The 27,374-nt window shown below is 41.6% G+C and overlaps 1 protein-coding gene across 1 annotated transcript in view; it reads left to right on the top strand.

The window, feature by feature from the left end:
• The window catches only part of SLC6A7 (solute carrier family 6 member 7), a 45,314-nt gene extending 25,380 nt beyond the window's left edge, over window positions 1–19,934 (top strand). The window contains exons 6-14 of the mRNA XM_060240319.1: window positions 819–953; window positions 5,718–5,821; window positions 6,607–6,731; window positions 9,168–9,280; window positions 10,080–10,211; window positions 11,294–11,393; window positions 14,190–14,290; window positions 14,498–14,665; window positions 19,003–19,934. Coding sequence (XP_060096302.1) covers window positions 819–953; window positions 5,718–5,821; window positions 6,607–6,731; window positions 9,168–9,280; window positions 10,080–10,211; window positions 11,294–11,393; window positions 14,190–14,290; window positions 14,498–14,665; window positions 19,003–19,215 — 1,191 coding nt within the window. The 3' untranslated portion in view covers window positions 19,216–19,934. The remainder of the gene's footprint in view (window positions 1–818; window positions 954–5,717; window positions 5,822–6,606; window positions 6,732–9,167; window positions 9,281–10,079; window positions 10,212–11,293; window positions 11,394–14,189; window positions 14,291–14,497; window positions 14,666–19,002) is intronic.
• Window positions 19,935–27,374: the final 7,440 nt, after the last annotated feature.

The raw sequence follows: 27,374 nt of genomic DNA, 5'->3' as shown, positions 1-27,374 counted from the left end.
TTATTTTTTTTGTCAAGTTGTATAGAATATTAGTGTAAAATGTCAGGATCCAAAGCGCGTGTACACACACACACACACACAGATAATTAAAACACAATAAATTAACTGACCGCTGATTTCTAAGCTCATTCTTAGAAGACACATGCTCTCTATATATTACTCTGCTTCCTATTACTCTGGCAAGCATTAGATTGTCCATTGGAAAACTGGATTCCAAGATGCATATTATGATTATGGATATACCAAATGTACTGCGGCCTGCCATTCAGTACAGAGAGTGGGCTGTTGTTCTCTGTTACCATGAGAATAGCAACTAGATTCAGTGATCTGTCAACGGAAGGCATTTGAGGAAGAGGAAGGAGGAGGTGGTTTGGTTCTTTCCTCCCACCTCATTGTAACCTCCACATGCCTGCCCCATGACCCAAATATCATCTTTCCAGGGATAGAAAGAGACTGCTGTGGGGAGGGGAAACACAAGAAAAATCCATGCTTCATCTACTGATGCATCACTGGACCAAAATTTGTGTATGCTACTTAAAAGGGCACTTACTGCGGGTGGTGTACAATCTGTTTCAGAGCTCCTCAAACTCTAAGTGCATTCATTCATATCTACACACATATGCTCCATTATTATTCCTGGATACATGGCATGTTCTGCATATATATAACCATATGGGTCAACATGAGATAATTATTTCAGCATCATAGAAGATTCCCTGGAACAGAAGAGTTTTAGCTTGTTCTATGGATAGTATATTGTCATGAAGGAAGGAGCTCATTGTTGCAAATTCATGCAAGTGCCCCTTCTTTTCTTGCAGGTTGTGTATTTCACTGCCACGTTTCCTTACCTCATCTTGATCATGCTCCTGATTCGTGGTGTAACACTGGAAGGAGCCTGGTTAGGAATTAAGTTCTATCTCACACCCCAGTTCCACCACCTGCTGTCTTCCAAGGTGAGATCTCTCTTGTGTAATTTCATTCAGGAATGGAGCTTAATTACACAGCTCTGCCCTTTTGCCTGCCACATACCAACAATCACCTTATTCAAAGCAGAAGTGCACAGCAGGGTCTGGCAGATACAGGAGAGAAATAGCTCAATTTTACAAGAGCACTTGCAGTTCACAGAGGTCAATAAGGTTTAATTGGCTCTCACTGGGGTTCTTACCAGCAGAGCCATGCTCTCATAAAATTCAGATGGAGTCCCCAATTTATTTATGAAAAGCAATGATGGGGTTTTTAGGTGTTAGTTCTAATATATACAACACAGAGACTGAAGAGAGAGAGCTCCCCCTCCCTTTTTCATAATGGGCAACCAATGAAGCTATGGGGAATAGGTTCCAGGTGGATGAAAAGGAATACTTCTTTACTCAATCAGTAATTGAGTAAATTCACTGCTACTAGGTGTATTATTATTACTATCATTATGTGAATTGTCATGATCATATATTTGACTGGTAGATGGTGTCTTGCAATTCAAGATCTAGCCAAGTTCTTGGGAATTGCAGAGGCATCATCACAGGCATCTTGGTGTTCCAAGCAACACTATCTTCTGGTGCTGAGCTGGTGTTATTTGCTCAATTTCCAGAATGTCCAAGTGTTTCTTGAGACTTCTAGGCACTGTTCCAATGATAACTGGCATGATGGTAACGTTCTTCTCCAAAAGGCACTCTAACTCCATTAATAGGTTTTGGTATTTAATGATCTTGTCCTGTTCTTTCTTTTCTATTCTGCTGTCTCCTTGCAGTGTCAATTGCAGTGTCAATGATCCAAACTCTATTTCTCATCCTTTCTACAATTGTGATATCAGGGGTGTTAAGCTCCAGGTGTTTATCTGTAATCAGAGGTCCCAAGGAATCTTTGTTTCATCATTCACCATGATCTTGTCTGGTTTGTGCTCCTGTGAATCTCTGACTGATGGTAAACCATACTTCTTGCAAAGATACCAGTGCAACATAACTGCAACTCTATCATGATGCTCTTTATTGTCAGTCTGAGCAACTTTACTGCAGACACTGTCCATGTGGTCGACTGTTTCATCCTTTGTCTAGCAAAGTAAAGATGACATTTGATGTTATCACTGTTCTTCTGAATCTTGGGTTTCATACTATTCATTTCAAGTGCTGGCCCTTGTGCAGCTAGAATGAGTCCCTCGATTTCTTTTTTGTGCCCATTTTGGAGACACTTCCAGGTGTTTTTGTTATGAACTTTATTCTCTATGTCTTTCAAATGTTGCCCATGCACATGCTTATTATGATTTTGATTATTTACAAAAATTATATCCTGCCTCTCCATCCTTACAAGGGCTTCCAAGGTAGCTAATGATTTAAAAGATGCATGATATTATTACACTATAAAACCATTATAATAAAAATACATCTTTAAAACAACTTTTTAAAGAACATATGAACATACATATGAAGCTGCCTTATACTGAATCAGACCCTGGGTCCATCAAAGTCGGTATTGTCTTCTCAGACTGGCTGCGGCTCTCCAGGGTCTCAAGCTGAGGTTTTTCACACCTATTTGCCTGGACCCTTTTTTGGAGATGCCAGTGATTGAACCTGGGACCTTCTGCTTCCCAAGCAGATGCTCTACCACTGAGCCACCATCCTTCCCCTTAAATTACAACAGAATTAAAATACCTAAAATAAATTACACTCAAAACAGTTTTATGTGGATGTTAAAGAGCATAGGGGACAAGATGGGACCTTGTGGGACCCCATAGGCCAAAGACCAAGGGGCTGAACAACAGTCCCCCAGCATTAACTTCTGAAACCTGTCCTCCAGCTTAGGGAGCCATGAGTATGTAGTGATAGCCACAATCATAGACCACTTTGAAAGGGAGTTAGACAGATTCATGGAGGATAACTCCATCTATGGCTACTAGCCAAGGAGAATAAGGAGAACTTCCATATAAAGAGGCAACCAACCTCTGAACACCAGTGCTGGAAGGTAGCATCATGGGAAGGCCTTGGCTTCTATGGTTTGTTGGCCTGCTAAAGCAACTGGGTGACTGCTTTGTGAAAAAGGATGCTGGACTACTGGTCTGATCAAGCAAGGCTCTTCTATGTTCTTATCTTCTTATGTACAACTTTTCATGGCCTGATATCATGACATTGTGTTTTCCCTCCCTTCATCCTAGTGGCAGATGAGACATTGGACATGGATAGATTGTCCTAGTCAATGTAAAATGGGGAATTAAACTGCTATCAAAATGTCAACCATTACACAACATAGGAAGAAACACAAATGCTTCCACAGCTGGAAAGAGTCTGAGTCATGGACAAAATATGGATGTGCATTTCTTTTCAGTTTTATTTCCAAAGCAACATTAGTTTTCATTAAATGCATTTATTATTCCAATTTGTTTCCATTATTACATTCATTTTCCTTTGGTTTCAACAGGAAACATTTCTGGCTTTAACTTCTTTGTTTTGCATCCAATTTGTATGGTATTTGTACGAGCTGTACTACTCATTCAAGGGATCCTGATTCCGTTTTCAAGAACTATGGTAGAAAATGCCCTAGTTTCATTGGCAATTAAAGGCAAAACACATTTATGCTTGTCACCTCTTTGTTTTACTTCCAGTTTGGATTAAACTCTTCAGGGGTATATGTCTTTCAGAAGAAATAATTTCTGCCAAATTTCAAACAGATGGGAGAAATGTTCCCTTTTATGGGCCATTAGAAGCAATAAAGGAAATGAATGAAATACATTTGCTCTTTCATTGTTATTTCCATACATTGTCATTACACAAGTGAATCTACAGAATTAATTAGGTTCATTTTGCCATTAGTGTAGAAATGAATGTGTTCTTTTTTGGGTGGGGGGTGGTTTCGGGAATGTTATGACGAAACAAACCAGTTCTAAATGAACCACAAACTGGCCTGGTCCATGCTTGAACTGTGGTTCATTTCTTGGTTTGTGCCCATCCCTAGTATCTTGTTTTTGCTGTATAATTGATATAATAAAGCTGAAGAGCAGCAGAGATGATGGTATGGTAAACAAAACAGCCTTGTGAGTGGTGATGAAGACATGATGGGCAATTATGAGGGTTCATTTGATGAGATTGTAATGGACATGGAAAGGCATTTTCTTGGAAGACACCAGTCACATTCACCACTGAAAAGAAAATAATTGGATAATACATTTTGACAAGCAGAGAAACTTTGTCACATCCCCTAAGAATGGAAAAGACTGCCACTGGTCAGTGAAGAGGCTGTGAAAAACCAGGCAGGACATGCCATAGCCAGATTTTCTTCACTTAAGATCTCAGACTTTATTTTATCTTTCATCAAGTCCTGATCTTCTTTTCACCCCTTTCCTGTTCTGCTGCTTTTTTCATCCTATTAATTTTATTCATGTTATTTATACTTTTCCTTTCTCACCGAGACTCGTTGCACTTTACCCAATATAAATCAATTTGATCAAAAGGATGATACATCTAATAAGCAATGCTATTGGCCTAGGAACTGCAGAAATTTGAAATGGGTCTGTCATCTGAACAAAGCATAAATATTAAACACAACAATTTAAACAATGTGGGCCATGGTATTATATCAGTAGAAACAAAGTGCATTTTTTCTGGCCCAATCTGTTATGATGGCCTTTGTATACATTCAGACAATGGCCATCAACTAAAGCCACTGGGGTCATCCTTGCTTCTTGCTTTGCTTTATTGCTTTGTCTCTTTGTGATTTTATTCTCTTTATAAATGTGGTTTTATTTCCCTTTTCCTCCTTGGTTTTCTGTTTTGAGGATTTATTTGGAGGTTCTTCTGCAGGTAGGATTCCATCTAAGAACTATGGAAGAATAAAAGGTAGCTATGCAAACCACTTCAGAATAAGGTAGAAGTACACGTGGTAAATTTAGGATACCTTTCAACTAGATGATCTGGAGATGGTTGGGAAGTTAGGTTCTTGCATGTCTTGTGGTTATCTAATCATTTATTTTATATACTTAATTACTTAATTTATCTGTGGTTTTTAGTTGCATTGCCTAAAATGCACTTGATATTCTTCTAGTTTCCCAAAGCCCCTGCTTTATGCATTTTTGTATCATATATTATGTTTTATTTGCAGAATTTATTGCTTTGGTATTATGTTACTTGCTGTTTTATGCACTGGGCCTAATAAATCATTTCCATTCATTTCAGTCCAATTATTGAGTCTCTCTGTGTTGTTTACTAGTCTGGGATCACCCACTGGTGCAGATTAGGACCTAGATTTTTATTCAGGAACACAGAGCAGGAACACAGTCTGGCATATGTGAACTAGAGAAGGTGCTTCTTGGTGCTGGGAGGGGGGCACAGTGGGAGGGCTTCTGGAGTTCTAGCCCAGCTGGTGGATCTCCTCATGGTGCCTGGGTTTTGTCCACTGTGTGACACAGATTGTTGGACTGGATGAACTATTGGCCTGATTAGAGGTGGAATTCTAGCAGGAGCTCCTTTGCATATTAGGCGACACATCCCTGATGTAGCCAATCCTCCAAGAGCTTACAAGACTCTTTTTGTAAGCTCTTGGAGGATTGGCTACATCAGGGAGGTGTGGCTTAATATGCAAAGGGCTCCTGTTAGAATTCCACCCTTGGGCCTGATCCAACATGGCTTCTTGTACATTCTTATGTTCTCAAGGCTACCTGTTACTTCCTTCTTAACTGAACAGACTTGAATTTCCTGAATTTCAACAGACTTTCTGTCTTGTTCTCAACTTTTCAGGTGTGGATTGAAGCAGCTTTGCAGATCTTCTACTCTCTTGGGGTGGGATTTGGGGGACTGCTTACCTTTGCTTCATATAACACCTTTCACCAGAATATCTACAGGTACATGTTTTCAGTATACAATTTTATGGAGGTGGAACACAGAGAGATGGTTACTGATCTGTGTTCTCAATGATATTCTCTCTTCCCCAGAACAGAAGGTGCACAGAGCAGCAAAATGTAACAATCTTTATTTTTAAACAAGAGTTATGTATGTGTAGGAGGAGGGAGAAGCAGACACAGTGAAACTGTGGAAATACAAATAAAAATGCAAACTTTGTAAAATGAATAAGAATAGAATAGAATAGAATAGAATAGAATAGAATAGAATAGAATAGAATAGAACAGAACAGAATCTTCGGCAATGTCTGTTGAATAACAAATGACCTTGGTGAGATCACTGAATTTTGCCTAAATATTAATAGTACCTACCAAATGCCAGTAACCAACATGCTAATGCTGAAAATGTTTTCTTTAAATGTAAAAATACTAGGAGTAAGGAATCTTAGCATTTACTCCGAAAAGTCAGAAATAACCTATTTCACACACATGCACACCAGTTGAGTTGAAATCTGGCATTATTTTCTCACTGATGGCTCCTCTCTATTCATGAATTCCCAGAATATCACTCATCATGGGGTTCAGAGCTGGGTAGAACACAGATGCCACATGAGATCTGTTTCCAATTCCCTTCATGCACCAAACCCACATTCCTGGTTCCCTCTGATACAATAGGTCATAAGTCATTCTTTGTTTCTGTATGCCTTTTTAGATGTTTTGTAGCACTTCAAATTCTCATTGCCTTTTCACCATCCTGGAGATTTTAAAATGCATGTTTTATTCTACAGGGATACTTTCATAGTCACCTTGGGCAATGCCATCACCAGTATCTTGGCCGGCTTTGCCATCTTCTCAGTTTTGGGCTATATGTCCCAAGAACTTGGTGTCCCTGTTGACCAAGTGGCCAAAGCAGGTAAGGCCTCCAAGTGCCTTCTTTCCCTCCTTTGTGTAACTGTATGTGCCATGTGTGTGTTATTTCACTCATTAGTATTATGTGTACATAGTATATAATGAGATTGTCTTGTGAATGCTTTCTGAAATTCACATTAAGTGTATCTCAAAGAAGCAACTTTGCACTGATTGAGCAGCTTTGCCAGGTGCTTTCCAAGCATTTTGTTGCTCCTCTCTTATACCTGTTTGGAAATCTGTGACAGGGAGAGGTGTAATGGAGCAGATACTCCAAGGAAGAGTCACAAGAGGGACTCCTAATTGGGCATTGGCCCAAGTTTGAATTTTGTCCAAACTACTAAATAAATCACTGGCAGCAAAAGAACTCTGTGCCTTTTCCTGTAGCACTCTGTAAATGGTTATAAAATGGAAATAAATCAGACAGCAAAGTATTATATAATAGCAGTGCATTCATAAGCAGAATTGCACCTTTCTAAGTCCATTAAGGTAAATGAGCTGAGTACCGTCACCTGACCTGGATAGCCCAGGCAAGCCCAATTTCATCTCCCTGAATATCCTCCAGCCCCCTGGTAGGAGTCAATCACCAGGGGTCACCATGGCATCCAGGTGCATACATGCACATACAACCCCTCCCCCCCCCAAAAAAAAGAGAGAAAGAAAGGTAAATGAGCTGAGAAGGATGTAACTGTTCATGATTGTACTAAAAGCACTCAAAGTAGTACCCATGTTGTCTACAAACAAGCTCAGGATTGGCTGGTACAACAGAAGAACAAATTAAATGATACTCAAGAAGGGCAAATCACACTGGATAGTGTTGTACTTTGAGAACAGCATGATAGACTCTTTTGTCTACAACTATAGAATGATTCAGGCAAATTTAAAATATGTATAGAACACACGTCTTTCTCAGTTTCTTGGTTTGGGACCCAGTTACTCAACTCTAACCCCCTCAGATGAATGGCAGTGAAACTGAAAGCAGTCTCTTGTCCGGTGAGTCTGATTCAATTCACGTTTTGCTGCAAAGCAGAACTGCCACAAACCAACTGGTGAAACTGCAGCAAGACACAGCAGGTTGGTGGTCTTCATTCTTCATCAACCTTATGAGGCTCACTATGAAGGAATGGTAGCCAGCAAAGGATGCACAAGTATATAGTTAGCCAGGCTTCATACTGCATTTCCAGAATTTCCTTCTTTAGATGGAGGTCCTGTATTTGGGTCGGGGGGAGGGGGGGTTTAAGATCGGGCATCCGGCTCCCCACTCTGGATGGTACATCTCTTGTGCCAGCTCAGAAGGTGAGGAGCTTGGGTGTGATACTGGATGCCACCCTTTCTATGGAGGCCCAGGTCACAGCTGTTGCACAATCTGACTTTTACCATCTTCGGCAGGCCAAACAACTAGTGCCCTATCTGGCCCCTCGGGATTTCGCTACAGTGATCCATACAACAGTCACTTCCAGGCTAGACTACGGTAACTCACTCTATGCAGGCTTGCTCCTGAGGCTGATCCGGAAGCTCCAGCTGGTGCAGAATGCAGCAGCACGATTGCTGTCTGAATTGCCTGTACGGGCTAGCAGTCGACCAATGCTGCGCAGTCTGCACTGGCTACCGATTGAGTACTGGATCTGCTTCAAGGTTTTAGTACTGACATTTAAAGCCTTGCGCGGCCTGGGACCGGCATACCTGTGGGACCATCTCTCCCCATATAAGCCCCAGAGGTCATTACGATCGGCCAGCCAACATCTGCTGACCATCCCTGGCCCAAGGGACGTCTGACTTGCCTCGACCAGGGCCAGGGCTTTTTTGGCCCTGGCCCCGACCTGGTGGAATCAGCACCCTGTGGAGGTTCAGGCCCTCCTGGATTTGTTACCATTCCAGAGGGCCTGTAAGATGGAGCTGTTTCACCGGGCCTATGGCTGAGGCAGCCGGACGTCCTTATCATTTAAACTATCCCCCGCTGCATGATTGCACTGATTGTTTAAAACCGATATAGCTGAAATTTTTAAACATCTAGGTTGAGACAAGTATGCCTAATTGATCTGTCCACACCATCCATGCTACCTTAACTTAATTAATGTGAGCTGTGGCTTAATTGTCTTAATTTTAAACTGTTTTAACTGTTTTAATTGTTCTTAAACTGTTTTGATTGTTTTATTATGTTGGAAGCCACCCCAAGCCCACTATGGGAAAGGGCGGCCTATAAATCCATGGAAATAAATAAATATTTCAGGTAGTCAGGCAATGTGGCTTTGTCCATCATCAGACCCACTTCTGTATCCTCCCTCCATTTAAGCCTAAACCATTCTCTTCTAAAAGAATCTTTCTTCTGCGCTTGCTCTTTTTTCTAAACTGCTCCTAAGCTCTGGGTCCGCTTTTGCATTGCCTCTCCTTCTGCAGCTGTTTAATCCTTCCACTCCTTGTGATCTCCTTATTCTTTGCCTAGGTCCAGGCTTGGCATTTGTGGTGTACCCGCAGGCCATGACAATGCTTCCTCTCTCTCCTTTCTGGTCTTTCCTTTTTTTCTTCATGCTGTTAACTCTGGGCCTGGACAGCCAGGTAAGGATGCTATTTACTTTGAACAATCACTTGAACGGTATTCTTACAAACTGGAGTGGCCAGCTGTGGGTTTTAATTCCTGGAGATTTGGGGAGGTCAGCATATGGGGAGAGGAGTGACCTTACTGTGGTATAAAATTGTGCTGCCAGCCTCCAGGTGAGGCCTGGAGATTTCCCACTCTTACAACTGATCTCCAGCTGGCAGAAATCAGCTCTCCTAGAGAAAATGGCTGCTTTTTCATGAAAGCCAGTTTGATGTAGTGGTTAAGTGTGCGGAGAACTGGGTTTGATTCCCCACTCCTCCACTTGCTCCTGCTGGAATGGCCATGGGTCAGCCATAGCTCTGGCAGAGGTTGTCCTTGAAAGGGCAGCTGCTGTGAGAGTCCTCTCAGCCCCACCTACCTCACAGAGTGTCTGTTGTGGGGTAGGAAGATAAAGGAGATTGTGAGCTGCTCTGAGACTCTGAGATTTGGAGCAGAGTGCAGGATATAAATCCAATATCATCGTTGTCGTCATCATCGTCTTCTTCTTTGGGTGCTTTCTATCCCATTGTACCATGCTGAGGTTCATCCTCTCCCCAAACCCCACCCTCTCTCAGATTCACCCCTAAAGTCTCCAGGTATTTTCCAACACAGACCTGGCAACCCTAGTATAGAGTCCACCCTCCAAAGCAGCCATTTTAGTTTCCAAATCTGTTGTAATTCTGAAATATCTCGAGGTCTCCACCAGAGGTTTCCAAACCTCCTTCAAATAAATGACTTCTGTAACTGACCTGTCCTTCTGTTATCATTTGCATGCAGTTTGCCTTTCTAGAGACCATTGTTACTGCTGTGACAGATGAATTTCCATATTATCTGCGACCAAAGAAGGCTTTTTTCTCAGGCATCATATGTGTTGTGATGTTCCTCATGGGACTCATTCTCACAACAGAGGTAAGCAAACTGGACCATCAGAGACTGAAGCTTCTGGTAACTGTTCATTTGAGGATTTGCAAGGAAAAATTTGTGGTAAGGTAGATAAAAGAGCAAAAAGGGAACAAATGAATAGGAGTCCCCATTGTAGCCAGTAAACCATATAAAGGAAGATTAACTGATCACAACAGATCACTGACTTATGGATATTTAAACAACATGGCCTATTTCTGTTAACTGTTCAATGTGAACAATAATTCATTCATGTAAAATATCTATATAGCTTTATTGCACCTGAGTACCTCAGTATCCATGGGGAGTAAAAACAATATAAAAATAATTTCATAAAAATAGACATTAAAACTAATATACTGTACATTAAAATCATATTAAAAGCCAATCTAGAAACAGCATATGTTCCACTAGGAAGATAAGCCTGAGCAATAATTGGACAGGTAACTCATTGCTTCTGTCTCATGATAGGATGAGTCCATGAAAATGTCTGGAGTGACTATATGGAGGCATGGCTGTAATGGTTATGCCTTGCAAATATTCGGTTATTAACACTGGTCTGTAGATTAGGATGGTTGGTCCAAGTACATTTATCAAGAAAGGCAAAAATGTATTCCATGAAGAATATTCTTTATTGTACCATCCTAGCATTCATGTTTTGGGAAGCAGTTGGGTCACTTGATGCAATCAGATCAGGAAGTTGCCACAGTGGTCTCCTGGCTTTTAAAAAGCTGGTGCTGTTTGAGGCACGCTACGCCAATCAAATGGTGCCTGACACAGGGACAGGTAATGCACATGCTAAGAGGAGCATTCACACCACTCTGGCACATGCACAGCACATGCAAGGCATGCACCAGCTGTTCAGATGGCTGGAAATGCACTAAAAAGGCACAGAAAAACTTTGGCACTGGCAAGTTCCTGGTGGCTGTTTAAAGCATGTGAAAAGCATCGCAGGACAAAGTAAGGGTGGGAGCAGCATGGGGGCCAGATGTGCATGTGTTATTGATCCCATAAAATCCAGAGGTGGGGGTTGGCTAAGGCAGGCCAAAAAGCCCATCTGATTGCACCCACTGATTGCTTCTTCTCGCCAGGGCGGAATGTATTGGCTAGTGCTGCTGGATGACTACAGTGCTGGTTTCGGACTCATGGTGGTAGTCATTACTACCTGCTTGGCAGTTACACGCATATATGGTAAGGCAAGAGATGTGGATTGTTGTATGTTGTGGTGCCATGCAATGTTCCCTCTAAGCTGCAAAGTCTTGTGAGCAAAAATTCTACTTTGTGAGCTACTGGCATTAAGGTTGTGAGCTACTGGCATTAAAGTTTTGAGCTATTGTGCTCTGGGGCTATTATTCCTGAGCTAAGACAAAAATGTGTGAGCTGGAGGCTAAAAATCTGTGAGCTAACTCATGCTAACTCAGCTTAGAGGGAACACTGGTGCCATGTAATTTTTAAAAGTTAGATGGAGGACCCAAAGAAGTACACACTCCCAGTGTCCATGATGTATTATACTTTCTCAAGATGCACATTGGTTGAAACAATATACTTTATTACACCAATCTATGTTTTCATGCTTCTCAAAGTATTTTGGGGCTTTGTGTTTGTTTTGCATCAGGTCAAAGTATCTGGCAAAAATAGTTATAGTGACAATAAAAAACTGTTTCGCACAGCCTTTGTATGCACTGAAACTCATATCAGTTGTTCAGTGGCTGCTAGCATGTTGCACTAATCCTCAATGAGGCAATAAATGAAACTAAGTCATTAGGGCCAGATGAATATAATCCAAGGGTAATAAAGGAACTTGCGGATTTAATTTCTGAGGCTCTGGCCCTTATTTTTGAGAATTCTTGGAGAACAGGTGAGCTGCCAGATGACTGGAGGAGGGTAAATGTTGTCTCCATCTTCAAAAAGAGGGAAAAGGAAGATCTGGGTAACTACAGACCCATCAGCTTGACATCTATACCTGGAAAGTTTTAGAAGAAATAATCCAGCAATCAGTCCTTGAGATTTAGAAAATACATCTGTGATTACTAATACTAATACTGTTCTTGTTGACAAGTTGGTAAAATATGGTTTGGATCTTTACTATTAGGTGGATCTGTAACTGGTTGACAGATTGCACCCAAAGAGTGCTTGTGAATCCTCTTGGTTCCTTATCCTCTTGGAGAGGAGTGACAAGTGGAGTGCCTCAAGGATCTGTCCTAGGATCTGTTTTGTTCAACATCTTTATAAATGATTTGGGTGAAGGAATAGAGGGAATGCTTATTAAATTTGCATATGATACTAAATTGGAAGGGGTTGCAAATACAGTAGAGACAGAGACAGGATACAGAATGATCTTGACAGGCTGGAAAACTGGGCTAAAACAAATAAAATGAATTTTAACCAGGATAATTGTAAAGTTCTGCATTTAGGTAGGAAAAACCAAATACATAATTATAGGATGGGGGAGACTTGCCTTGGCAGTAGTATGTGCAAAAAGAATCTAGGGGTCTTAGTGGACTGTATACTGAATGTGAGTCAGCAGTGTAATGTGGTAGCTAAAAAGGCAAATTCAATTTTGGGCTGTATCAACAGAAGTATAGTGTCCAGATCACATGGAGTGATAGTATTACATTACTCTGCACTGCTTAGACCTCACCTAGAGCATTGTGTTCATTTTTGGGCACCACATTTAAGAAGGATATAGTACAAGATGGAACATGTCCAGCGGAGGGCAACAAAGATGGTAAGGGGTCTGGAGACAGGGTCCTATGAGGAAAGACTGAAGAAGTTGGGTATATATGTTTAGCCTGAAGAGGAGATGACTGAGAGGTGATATGAGCACCATCTTCAAGTGCTTGGAGGACTGTCATATAGACCAGGGGGGTCCCCAACCCCCAGCCGCAGACCAGTACAGGTCCACGGCCTATTTGCAACTGGGCTGTGCAGCCTGCTCCCCCCACACCAATCAGCTGATCGGCAGTGGGGTCAGCCTGGGAGGTGCTTCATTGCCCCTTCCCAGGCCTTAAAATAGTGAAAACGGGGGGAGGAAGAGGCGCCACAAGGGGGTGGGTGGGGAGGCTGAATTTGGTGCCCCCACCCTGCCGACCCTGGGACCATGGTGGGCGGGCCGGCCCTGGGACTGGTCCCTAGGGCCAAAAAGGTTGGGGACCACTGATATAGACGATGGTGCAGAATTGTTTTCTGTTGCTCCAGAAGGTTGGACCAGAACCAATGGGTTGAAGTTAAATCAGGAGAGTTTTTGGCTGAACATTAGGAAGAACTTCCTGACAGAGTGGTCCTTAGTGAAACAAGCTTCCTTGGGTGATGGTGGGTTCTCCCTCCTTGGAGGTTTTTAAATAGAGTCTAGGTGGCCATCTAACAACAATGCTGACCCTGTGAATTAGGCAGATCATGAGAAAGAGGGCAGGAAGGGTTGCATCAGTGTTTAGTTCTTGTGGTGCCTTCTTACACACTCAGGGAAATGCTGATTGCCACTTTTGGTCACTCAGCAATTTTCTCCAAGCCAGTTTGTCAAGGGATCCTTGAGGCTTTTGCCATCTTCTGGTCATGGAGCAGGGGTCACTGGGAATGTATGTGTGTAGGGGAGGTATTTGTGAATTCCAAGCATTGTTCAGGGGGTTGGACTAGATGACCCTGGAGGTCCCTTCCAACTCTATGTTTCTGTGATTCTATAAATCTCTTCCTTAACTCTACCACTTTGGAATGCAGGTGTAAAGCTCTTTCTCAAGAAAAAAAATCTACATATAATAATTGTTCAGTCTGATAAACATATGTGCACTGTTTTAAAAATTAAAAAGGAAGACAGCCCACCTGAGCTATATGGAAAGAGGTGCAACAGACTCAGCTCACTGAACACAACTGTGTTACAACTCTTGTTTTGTTGGCGGGGTGGGTGCACCAAATGCACACTAAGAAATAAAAGTTTGTATTGAGCAGTTGATGTACTGACTTATTTCTTATGCACCATTCTTTTTTCTGTAGGCATAAAGAGGTTTTGTCGAGATATTCACATGATGCTGGGCTTCAAACCTGGGATATATTTTAGAGGTTGCTGGTTGTTCCTGTCCCCAGTAACAATGATGGTACTATACATGTTTTTCTAAGTCATTTTCCCAGTTTCGCTTGTCTTTTTCCTATCTGATTCCTACAGTCTCATCTTATTTTCCGTAGCGCTAAGGCTAAATCTGTAGAGCACAATCCCCTACAACTGGTGATCACAATATATTAAATGCAAAATAAAGAAAGGTGAAGGGGAAATGGTGCAGATGTATTTTCTGATGTTCTTTCAGGCTCTGCTGGTTTACAGCATAATCAAGTACCAACCCTCAGTGTATGGAACCTACCAATTCCCATATTGGGCTGAGGTCCTAGGCATCTTGATGGGGATCTTCTCCTGCCTCATGATTCCCCTGGGGATGGTTTTTGCTGTGCTTCAAGAGGAAGGGACACTCTGGCAGGTAAGCAGCAAAGACTCAGCAGACTACTGTAGAAGATGTCATTCTGTCCTGTATCCTTCTTCTAACCATTTCTGCCTTTTAACAGCTTCTGTACTGAGCCCCAAAATGTGTTTTTTTTTTTTGCTTTCTCCTGGGACAAAGATAAGACAAATGAACTCTTGTTGGTTTCTGCAATGTTATGTGATCACTTTCTTGTACTTAAAATGACAGTCATGTTTGCTGCAGGTATACTAATAGTTCAGGAAAACACTTACACCAACTATGAAAGAGATATCTGCATCTCCCAGTACACAGTTCTCCACAATGTTTTCTGGAAGCTGTCCCTCCTTGAAAACATGTATTTCACTTTCATTATTCATGTATTTTTTGCAACTAATACCAGCTGCTTCTACATGGAAGTTTTGCTTTGGTTTGGCATTCAATCTGGATTAGATTTTTTTGGGGTGGGTGGGGGGTGGGGACATCCACAATGCTAACCCCTGATCATCCACTTTCTGGGGTTTCCCCTACCATACTGCAAAGGTTCCCAATCCTGGTTTGATATGATCTTTTTGGAAATATTGCAACCAAAGTGTCTTTGCACACCATGTGGACAGGGAGATATGCATTTTGGGAGGTTCAGTGCCATTTTCCTTGCCTCAGACACCTGATGCCCACCCCCACCCCCAACATCAGAGGTTTCTCTGGTTTATAGTTGGGTTTTTTTTGTAAAATATAAATTACTAGATTCATTGCTACAATAAAATAACATTATAATGCCCTGCTTGCATCTAGATTAGATTTTTAAAAATCTGAGCAAATAAACAATTAATGCAACATGCTGTACATGTGGCTGCCCATAAAAAAGTGTTTAGAAACTTCAGTAGGTATAGAATGCTGCAGCCAGGATGTTGACTGGAATGGGTTGCAGGGACCATATCACTCCAGTCTTGGGTAACCTACATTGGCTTCCAATTTGTTTCTGGGTACAATTCAATGTGCTGGTGATGACCTTCAAAGCCCTGTTTAGTTGGGACCACCATATCTGAAGGACCACATAATCCCTTATGAACCTGCCCAACCATTGTGGTCATCTTTGGACGCCTTCCTTGGGGTACCTGCACCTTTGAGAGTAGGCAGGTGACAACTTGGGAGAGGGCCTTTTTGGTCATGGCACCAAAGCTGTTTATAATTACCCAGAAAGATTAATCTTTCCCCTTTTATTGCCATCATCCACCATCAGGTAAATATTTTTTTCCCATTTGACATTCCTTTAATGATTCCTCCTTCCTAACCAATGTTTTACGTTTTGTATGCATTTAAATTGTTTTATAGGTGTTCTACCTCTGTTTTTAACTCTTTTCAAAGTTGTTTTAATGAGGTCTGTTTGAGAAGGGGATTATATTAATGTATTTTATCATGTATGTTTTAGATTGTTAGCCACCTTGGTATCCCTAGTAGGGTAGAAAGATGGGATATAAATTTTGTAAGTAATTAATGAAATAAATTATGATGATTTATTGCTTTTCTTCTAGAGATCCTCAGAATTCCAGCTTTCTTTTTAAAAATTTAGTTTTAAAAAATAAAAGTTTGGAACTCAGAGGAACTAGTATACTGCAATTTAGCAACTACTGTTTTTTTTTTAAGCCCACTTCCCCTTCAGTGGCAAGTTGGCTTGCCAGTTCCCAGGTCCCAGTGGGGGATCCCCCAGTTTTTCAGGCTTTTCCTCATCACTGGCCAGCTGACCGGTGGGGAGAAGCCCTGCCCCAACAGCCAGGATGTGCCTTTCCTCCCCCCCCCCCCCCCCCACAAATTGCAAACTTTATAGGATGTGCCTTTCCACCTGGAAAGGCTTAGCAGAAGCTTGGAAACTTGAACGATTCATGTGCCTTTAAATCTCAATAGGAGCAAGGCTGAATGGGGATAGGGTGAGCTGGCAGAACCACATGGCTATTCCTGGTGAGTCTGTGAAGCTATAAGAAAAGAAGAAAAACCAGCATAGTCCCGTCATTGTTTTATGTTCCTTTTAGAAATTGTTTGCATAGTAAAGAGCAGGGCTTTTTGTAGAAAAAGCCCAGCAGGAACTCATTTGAATTTTAGGCCACACCCCCTGATACCATGTGTATGTGTGCATGTCCCTTAAAAAAGACAAGCTTGGAAATTCCTCCTGGCAAGGGGATTTGTGGGGGTATGACAAACTTCACTTTCATTTAGTGGAAGTGCAGCTGCCAGTGTAGGCAAAAAAAAGAGGATGAGGAAATGAAGACTGTATTCAGGGGAACTGCGTTGCTGTATTTTTTATTTATTTATTTAGGAAATGGGAAAGTCTCCTGGCTCCACCCCCAAAGTTCCCAGATATTTCCTGAATTGGACCTGGCAAACCTAGTGGCACAGAGGAGGGACTGGTGACTGTGGGGCTGATGCACAAAAGTGCAGGGGAAACTGCCATGCAGATATTCCATTACTGCTGAGAATGCTTCAGCATTGGCAACAGCAATTAGGCTACAGGGAGAATGGCTGTTGTGTGGAAGCCTAGGCCTTGTACAGTCAAGACAAAGACAAATATGTTGGTTTCAGTGGTTTAGATGTTCCTTAGAGATGTAAAACACAGAAAAATTCATGGTTGATATTTTTGCTATTATTTTCTTGTTTTTTCCAATGGAAGTTTTGAAAATGATAGCACTCAGAGAGTGCAGTCTGCACATACACTTAATAGGGAACCTGGCCTTAATAATAATTAAATGCCATCAAGTTTCAGCCAACTTCTGTTGCCCCTTCAAGGGTTTTTAAGGCAAAATATGAGCAGAGGCATCTTGCCATTGCCTGTCTGCATATTGATCCTGGACTACTTTGGTATTCTCCCATCCAAGTACTAACCAGGGCCAATCCTCCTTAGTAGTCAGGTTCTGACAAGCTCAGACTAGTTTGGGCTTTTCAGGGTCTTAAATTACAATATCTTAAACAATGTTTTCTGTCAGTGTGGGGAAAAAAATCTAATTATGCTCAGAGACATTGTGTTTCAAGTGCCAGTTTTTAAGCTGTTGGTTCTCCTGATGAAGGAAAATTTCTGCTCAGTGTCATTTTCCCCCCTTCTTGGGGGCATAAGGGAAGCCCTTTGAGTAGTTAAAAGGCATGATAACAGATGCTGTGGGAATTCTGAAAACAGAAATTGGCAGCCTTAATTGGTCTTTCGGGTTCATCTGACATAAGTAAATCCTGGAAGTAAAGTGATTCATTTCCAGTTCTTCTTGGGACCCTTCGATCCCAGTCTGTCTGATGTGTTGACCCGAGCCTTAATAGTCACTGCCATTTCTGTTGGTCATTTGGGAATTTTGCCTGAGGATTTCATAGCCAGAGAAAAGTGCAGAAAGTACACACACACATCCCCATCTTTGTGATCCTGATTTGACAGATGCACACCCTTCAAAGCAAAACCCTCCTTTATGTTAATTTAAGTCGCTAGCGTCAAGAGAGTTAATGCCACGTTTGTGTTTTCAAACAACAGAAAGTGGCCTCTAGTGGTTCATATATGCATTGCAGGACTTGGAATCTATAGAACTAGAATCAAAATAACGATCTGAGGAAAACCACAACGTCCAGCATCCCCATGTGCATGGCGAAAAAAGAAAGAACAAATTATATTGCTCCTTATCTTACATTTATATGGATGCAGACTGTATATGGATTTTGATTTCAAGATGGAGAGAACGTGCTGTTGTAACAGGCCACTTTTCTGAGGATTCTACACAAGCCAAAACTGAAGAATGGATACATTCCTGTTAGCAAAAACAATAACATCACTCAGCTGAGTAAGGTTGCCAGCCTCCAGGTGGGGCCTCGAGATCTGCTGGCAGAGATCAGCGCCCCTGGAGAAAATGTCTCTATGGCATTGTACTATGCGGAGGCCCCTCCCCTCCCCAAACCCCACCCTCTCCTAGATCCACCCCCAAAGTCTCCAGGTATTTTCCAACACAGATCTGGCAACTCTACAGTTGAGGTCACAGGAAGCAGGTTTTTGGAAAACAACATTACATAAAAACTGGAGTAATAGTTTGCTGTAATCACTAGTGGTTTCATTAACATTGAATAATCAGAAAATTTTAGTTGATGTTTCCTCTTTTGGGGTTTGATGTGACTAAAATAGCCAATATGGTCTGTTTTAAAATTCACTGAAATCCTTGATGAATCTAGGCCTCTTCCTTGTGGGCTGTTTTCTAAGGTAGAAAGCAATAAAAAGTGAATTTAGCTAAGTGGATTTATGGCTGTGCAACTGGAAATATATGGTTTTCAACGGCTGAAGTGCCACTAGATTCCCCCCCCCCCCATGCTGTCTGTAATGTTTGCTCATTTCCTTGCAGAGAATACGACAAGCTAGCAGGCCAACCATGGACTGGGGTCCTTCTCTGGAGGAAAACAGAACTGGCATGTATGTGGCCACTTTGTCAGGCAGCCAGTCTCCTAAGCCGTTGATGGTCCATATGCGAAAATATGGGGGAATAACCAGCTATGAGAACACAGCCATGGAAGTGGATAAAGAGATTGAAGAGGATGAAGAGGAGTCTATGATGTGAACCCAAACAACCCTGAGTTAAAAGGTCAAGAGAATGTGGGGAGCAGACTCCTGAACTTTCATACAAATTTGCACTTTGGCATTTCAGGTCGCTCAATAGTCTCTTTCCTGATGTGCTCAAATGCTGCTGATTATTCAGCATCTTACAGCAGTGAACTCTGCTGGGAATCCTAATATTGTTGAGGTTCTGTTCAGTGTGGCAAGAAGATGTGCCATGAATCTCTGTGTTAATGCACCAGTGTCTTGTAGACAGTACTTGGACCCATCCATGTTGCCCATTCCTTCCCACATCTCTGCTGGTTTCCTTTGGATCAAAGCCTACCAAACAAAACGAGCCTTCTCCTGTATGGCTCTAATGTATTTCCCTCTTTAGCATTTGACATTTGTATGTGTTAATAGATTCAGTCTTCAGACTTTGCAATCTGAAAGCAGATTTCCTTTCCCCGATTTTCCTTAGATATGTGACTGATATCTCTGTATCTTCTGAAGCCAAGTTCAAACTTTGTACAGTGCCAGTGTTAATGTTAGGAATCTTGCTAACCAGATGGAAATTAGCTCATGAAGCTTATTGTTTCTGGGAATATTGGAATCCAATAGTGCCATAGCAATGGTTGCCAACTGCTAGGCAGGGCTAGGAGATCTCCTGGAATTGCAAGTGATCTCCAGATGGCCAAGATCTGTTCCCATAGAGAAAATGGCTGCTTTGGAAGCTGGACTCTATAGCATTATTATTGGGAGTTTTGGTTAATATATAGCAGAGTTTTGCAGGGTATAGCAACATCACAGAAGCATGATACTGTGTGCAGTAAGTAAATCTCCCAAGAAGTATATTTAAAAAAAGGTAAATTTACATTTATTTAAGTAGATCCAGTTCACATTCAGATTGCAGTCAAAAGGAGAGAAAGAAGCCTAATCGAAAGAGTACTTTCCCTATTGCAAATGGCCAGCTTGTCTGGCATCATGTGTAAGAGAGTGAGGGCATTGTATCTACAGGAGAAATCTGAAGAGACAGGTGTCTCTGTGGAAGGCTATGTGAAGTGAGTGAGAGGACAAAGTGAGAGAGGAAGAGTCAGAGGGCAGCTCCCAGGTTAAGACAAAGAGAAGCATCTCATTCAAGGAGATAAAACCTGTACACACTTAGAGTGATGTAGTGGCCCCCACAATGTCCAGTCATGCTGAGTCACTCACTCCAACAATTATACTCTGCTGAGGTACCTCCCCTCACCAAACCCCAACCTCCCCAGGCTCCATTCCCCAAATCTCCAGGAATTTCACAACCCATAGTTGGCTGCCCTAGTCATAGCTTAAATCTGAATTTACGCCTTTCATCCAAGAAAGAGTATATTCCTTTTTGTCCCATGGATCAATGCAGGTAGGCCAAAGGAAGTGGAGTGATAGGCCAAATTAATGACAAGAAACATATCCGAGTTATGAAAACTTTAAAATATAACAGAAAAAAATGTACACTTGTTTGTCTTTATTTGAAAATTAATTGCAAAAATATCTGAACCATTAGTTAACAGTTATTCATGGACATGCTTCACCCTCACATCTCAGGGCTGGTTTATACACTCAGCTGCCCTTCAAACACCTTGGGAGGGTGGGAGTTAGAGAAGCAGGTGCACAAGCTCACCTCTATTATGCAAGTATGAAATGGGTTATATAAATTGTTATGCACAATTGACAATTTGTGCTATCCGTGAAAATGTTGTGAAAGCAATGTCACCCCAGAGTCGGAAATGACTGGTGCTTGCATGGGGGATCTTTCCTTTCCTTAACCACTCCATTTTGAGGGGGGACAATTATATGAACAAGGCTAAGACTTGTATGGCCATATGCACAAAATACTGGCATCACTTTAAATGCACTGAGGCGGGGAAAGCAAGCACAAATGAAGGATGCATGGCTGGGTTAGTTCAGCAGTCCCTGACCTTGTTGATCCTGTAGGCCATTTTGGGATTTTGAGATTTTTAAGTGGGCACCATCATTAAAAAGTCTGCCATGGAGCTTTGAGGAAAATGAGTGATCCCTTTCATGCAATCCCATTTCCATTGTGTTCATTTGGGGAGGGAGAGAAGCTAGTTTCCCAATGGCATCAAGAAAGAGAGACAGGTCCATTCTGCATACACAGCTTACTTCTAATTTTCACTGAAGTCGAGTCAGTTGAGGTTTACTTTGAATGCTGTGCCTACATTCTGCATCTTTCTCTTTGATTTCTATTGAGAATTGCGGTGTATATATTCTACATACCAATAAGAAAACCTGGGTAGTGTTCTGGGGTTGTTTTCTCCTGATTGGTTAGTTTCACACTGGGCGTATTTTTTGAAATAGGAGATTCTTCCAGCTGACTTTACTATGTGGTGGCTATTAGTGTCCGCCTCCCCTCCTTTAATCAGTAGTCAAGGAGTTTGCTAGAGTAAAAAAAAACAAAACACTGCCATACACTGCTTTAAAAATTTAGTGAGAGTCAATGCTGACCATTTGGCTGGAGAGAGGGGAGGCAGAGATGTCAGTGCTTTGCAGTCTGAGTCCCCCCCCCCATTGTTATTTAGAAATGACAAAAGGGGAAGAGGATGGACCAGCCTTTTTGTAAAAAGGCTGCTGCCGCCACAAAGTCGGTTCCACAGCATTATTCTTGCATTTGAAATGTTGGTGGTCAGAGTCAATTTAAAACCTTTTTTTTCCAAATACAAAATAGCCCAGCATTTTAACCAACCAAGCTAACTTACTTTCCTAATCTCCTATTTCAAAAGGCATGCATAGTGTGAAATTGACCAATAAGAACAGACCAATTGGCCTGCTAGGGAAGGGGAGAGGGAAAGTCCAAGGAAATGTTTCTGCTTTTAAAGGCTTGGAAGAAAATTAAGAGGAGGAGGGGGAAATACTGCTCTGAAAAAAAACACTCTTGGAAACTATGGAGATAGAGAGGAGTGGCAGCAGAACGCTGGGGAAAGGATGTGGAAGGAATTATGCTGCTCTCACGTCCATCTTCTCAGCGCAGCATCCTCCCGATTTCCCACTATTTGCGTCGGGGCTGCAGCAAACATTGCAGTTTTTTGTGCAGCAAACAGAAATCGCTAAAAACCAGTTTCTGTTTGCTGCAGCCCCAATGCAAATAGTGGGAAATTGGGAGGATGCCGTGCTGAGAAGATGGACGTGAGAGCGGCATAAGGTGAGTGCAAAATCAGCTCAGGTTTTTAAAGCGACGGAGGTGGGAGGTGAGAGCTGTTGTAAACATAAAAGCAGAAAGGGCCACAGTTGTTCTAAAAACTTCTTATTTATTTAACTGTCATCCCAAATGTAAATTCATTAAAACATATAAGAATCATACATCATTACTCAAAATTAAATACATTGTGCACAGTAATTTTATAAAGGGTTTCCTTGGATGCTCTTATCAAGACCCAGAGAAAATGGGCTGTTGGCAGGACCAACAAGGAATTGTACCTTTTCCCCTCCATTGGAGCCAATGTTACTGCCAATCAACTCTGTGACGAATATCTGACATATAGTGATGTACACAACAGAGCTCAACCCTTTCTATCTTTCAAAGTCATGATGATCCAGGAAAGCTGGATTAAGTTAGGTTGACTCAGAGGGTCAAGGTTAACTAAAACAGTCTCAGGAAGCCAGCTTCTGATACTGCATCTATTTAGAATTTGATAGTGTATAAACATTCCAAAAGGAAAAGACAGTGTTATCTGAACCAGGAAGGTCACATCACCGAAGCCTCCTGGGAAACAGAACCAAAGTATCAAATATAGAATCTAATTAATATAGAAATTGAAACAGCATATATTTAGCATAGGCAGATGACTGAGACTCAATCTGTTCCTCATTCTGCAACAGGAGGCAACCTCAAATTATTGTGAGGTTCCAAGAGAAGCATCCTCTTATGATGGAGACAGCTGTTTCTCAATAGGCATTTCCTGCAAACAGAAAGGTGATGCCTGTTAGGCTGTTCTGAAGCATCTCCTCTCCAATTAGGTGGAGGAAAGCCAGTACTGGCTCTTTAATTTGCAGCGGAGATGCATATGGGAAGTGGGTGTAAATATATGCATCACCATGGCACCTACGGGCACCACGTTGAGGATCACTGGATTACTATGAACTAGCTTAAAACATGTGCTTCAGTTTTCCTAATGCAGAAATATATCAATAGGTAATTTTGCATGGCAGGGTCCAAGAGGCTTGTGCTTACAGCATGCTCTTATGTGGATGTAAAACTGTCACTAACTACAAAGTGCCTTTATTATCCAATCCTAAACAAGGTTATACGGTGGCAAATCCATTGAAATCAGTGGGTTTAGAAGGGTGTAGCTTTGCTTAGGATTGTGCAGCCAGTTTCCTTTCCACATTCTGCACAGCATTAACACTACTCGGAGTACAAATAGCATGAGAGAGGATCAAATGGTTGCAAGGTCTCAGTTGCATAAGCAGTCTACATAGCTACTAACAAAGAAACTAAACTGAGATTCTGGTTATGTTAGCATTGCTGGCACTTCACATAAAGGAGGAGAGGTGATAATAATTGGACAAGTTCTCTTTTCCACCAAACAGTAAATTCACAACTGATCAGAAAGGGGGTATTTTTAGTAAGTAGCCTTGGGTATGTGTGTGTTTAAAGTGGGAAAAGCAGCTATATTATGAAACCATACAAATTCCACTAGAGTCTCTTGATGGGCAAAAAATCCCATTCTTTAAGAATCTGCAGAAGCTACCATGCTAGATTTTAAAAGTATGGTTACATTGAAAGAATGATTTCCTGTGGCTGCATTTAAAGAAAATGGGCAATGAACTTTAGTATCTGTACACTGCTTTGTTATTTATCAGCCAAGGTGAAACAGACTGGTGTGTGGGTGTGTATGTGTGTGGCAAACTGTGCCTGTCAAACAAGTAGATGGGATTCTTTATAATTACCCTGTTACAGTATGAAAAGAAGAGCAGCTAAAGAGACTTTTTTCCTCTTCACAGTGCTTGATTTTCATATCACCATTTCTGTTTGCCCTTGAACTAAAGGGGCATAATCAGCAGCTCACCCACTTTGAAGAGTCTTCTATGTGGCTGCCTCTTTGGAATGCTAGTCTCCAGGTGGGACCAGGGGGTCCCCTGGAATTGCAGCTCATCCAAGATGACATAAATCAGTTCCCCTGCTTTGGAGGGTGGGCTCTGTAGCACTGGAACCCAGTGAACTTCCTGTCCTTCCCAACTTCCATCCCCAAATTTCCAGGAGTCTCCCAACCTGGATCTCATAACCCTACACCCCCACCCCAACACCAATGGCCAGAGGGGACCTGGCAACCTACCGCCTCAGAAAGCACAGTTCAAGTAGGTCAGAGGGAAAAAGCAGTAAATCAGTGAGCTATATTTAAGGATTTTGCTTTAAAAAAATTGGTGGAAAAGAGGGAAAGAAATCTCTTGGCTCCAGCCTGGCACTTAAATATGCTGTCTGTGAGCTGCCTCCAGACATTTTTCTAGGGCAAGCACAAATTTCCCATGTGGGCTCTTCTTCATGACTCTGCCACAAAAAACATGTGCACCTAACAGTTCCAAGCCCTAATGAAAATCACCAGGGAATTCACACTTTCTACAAAAGCCCTTTTAGAATGCAGCTAAGGTATATATTTTTTCACTATTAGCAGGAATGGTTTCCTTACCAAGCTCCTCCTGATTGATACTAAGTGTGGGTATCTGCTACATCTCATTACCTTTACAGCCTTCATCTCCCAAAAAGTTCAGGAGAAAGCCTTTAACCAGTCTGATTGGATTGTTTTCTCTTCAAAAGGGACATGTGTGCACATCAGCAATGGTGCACATCAGTCAAATATTGAGAGAAACATATAGTTGCTGACTAATTCTTACCCAAAGCTTATCTATTCAATAAACAAGCTTGCCATCAGGGCACAAAAGTTTTCATCGATAGGGTAATTTAGGTTTTATGCTCTGTGTGTTCATGCCCTCTCAGAAAGTAATTCTAAAGAAGTATGTGTGCTGATAGGCATGATATGTTAGTCTCATCAAAGCTCGTGCTACAGCTAAAACCATAGAGTTTCAGTGGAATCCTAGAGCATTGCCCCAAAGCCAGGATGTTGGTTCACCAAAAGTGATATCATACTGTTGGAACTACAGCAGTTCGAATACCCCCCCCCCCCCCACACACAAGTTTCCTGCAAGTTGCTGCCACTTGACTGGCAACCCTGTTTCATCAATATGTTTTCAAGGCGCCTATCTGGATATATTAACTATGCTCAAGGAACTATGTTGTATGTAGCTTTCAAAAGTACTGTTTTGCTGTTGAGCTATATCTATAGCATGTGTTGGGTGTGCTGTGAAGCAAAGTCAGTTGCTGTTTTCTGTCAGCATCAGAGGGCCCTATTTTACATGCCTGAGACCATAGAAGTCTCATTAATCCTATACCAAATGGCATAGGATAATAATCTGTTAAACAAAGCAAAAGGAGCTGATTCCCCAGATTATCTGAATCAATAGTTGAAGTATATTAAGAACTAATACATCTGCATTGGTTAATGCATCTTGAAGTGAAGAGTGATGATTCTACTTAAGGGGACAAAATAGGATAATCTGATAATGGGACTCATCCAGTGCAAAGTAGGTCTGAATTAAAACAACAATCTTGAGAGACTAGCTATGGACAGACTCATTTTGACACATTCTTTGAGAAATTCACAGAACCGAGTGAATCATTATAGTGACTGCTGTATATGCCCACTGTCTAACAAAGTCCATAGTAAAACTGTACCTGTTTTTTCCTATCCCTTTCCTTTGTCCTTACTTCGTTGTCCCACAGATGTTTACAATACCTTTAATCACTGGAAGCTGAATGTGTGAACTGAAACAATTGGAAAGCATTGTGTTTGAGGTGATGTGAGGCAAAATAAAAGCTTTGGCTATATTATTATGTCTGTGAAGACTCATTATACAGGCAAGGCATGGCAGGAAGTTGCAAGGCATGTGTGTGTTTATGCACTTGTTTTTAGAACTACCTTATGAGAGTCAACATGCTTGAAAATGGTTATTCTCACGTATTCTAAAAACACCAGCAGTGATAACTGCTGCAGAAAAGCATAATGGTACATATTACCTAAATGGTTGCAAATACAAGAATCAGATGCTAAGAAATGTTTGTTATGAGAAAAACAAATGCTGTAATTTATGTACTGGAAACATTCATATCCTTTGCTCTCAGGCAGGAATTCAAACAATGCAAAATAAACTTATTTATTTAAATTATTTTAATAGCAGTGTTTTAAATAAAGACACACTTTTGCAAACCAGAGCAAAGCCAAAGCTGCCTTCTAATAAAATAAGGAGAAGGGAGAAGGCCTCATTTTATCATCAGGTCATTGAATTGCAGCCACTGTCCTTCCGTCCCATCTTTCCCTAGGGGAGGGGGAGGGATCAGAGCCTAAGAAGCTTTGAAATGCTAGTTGTGGGGTGCATGGCAATTTGAGTGTTGATGGCATCAGGCTCTTATAAATACTTTGTAGAATATTTCTTCCCCGTGTCTTTCTCCTCCCACTTCAAGGCAGGTGTTCTAAGGGGGTAATCAGGGTTTTATGTGTTAATCATCTGAGGATGCAGATCCACGACCTAAATTTATTCAGAGCACTATTCTCTTTCAATTCTCAGGGATGTAAATGCGCAACTCTCCATTCCCTCTCAGAAAGCTGAACACAGAAAAATCTGATTAAGTCTGCCAAACGTGTAGATTATAAATTTGGGCAGACAATATAGGGCTGGAAATCAAACCTTTGTAGAAGGGATGGTGCATAGTGTCATGATAGGAGAAAAATATCCCTACATGTCAAAATGAAATGTTAGGATTTGACTTTCTGAATTTAAGAGAAAGAAGATTTAAATTTTCTGTGTTGGTCTTCTGCTGTAAATGGATATGGATTAGTTTGTGCCCATGTTTCTTATAGCTTGGTCATGGTACTTGTTTTCAATGCCAGAACTTGGAGTAAATAGGGTAAGAGCAGATGTTCAGAGTGCTATTTTAGCTTTTTTTGCTACTCACTACAGACAAATCCAACACATCAGAGACTGGGGAGGGGGGGGGATGGTTCCAGATTAGAAGGAGGGGTTCCAAACAGTTAAGCCCCAGTATCTCTCTTTCTAGAAATCAAGTACTGAAAAACA

Source organism: Heteronotia binoei, chromosome 5, assembly GCF_032191835.1.
Source record: "Heteronotia binoei isolate CCM8104 ecotype False Entrance Well chromosome 5, APGP_CSIRO_Hbin_v1, whole genome shotgun sequence".
In the NCBI taxonomy this organism is placed as follows: Eukaryota; Metazoa; Chordata; class Lepidosauria; order Squamata; family Gekkonidae; genus Heteronotia; species Heteronotia binoei.
The sequence above is the reverse complement of the archived record's forward strand: the minus strand, read 5'-3'. Positions and strand labels throughout refer to the sequence as shown.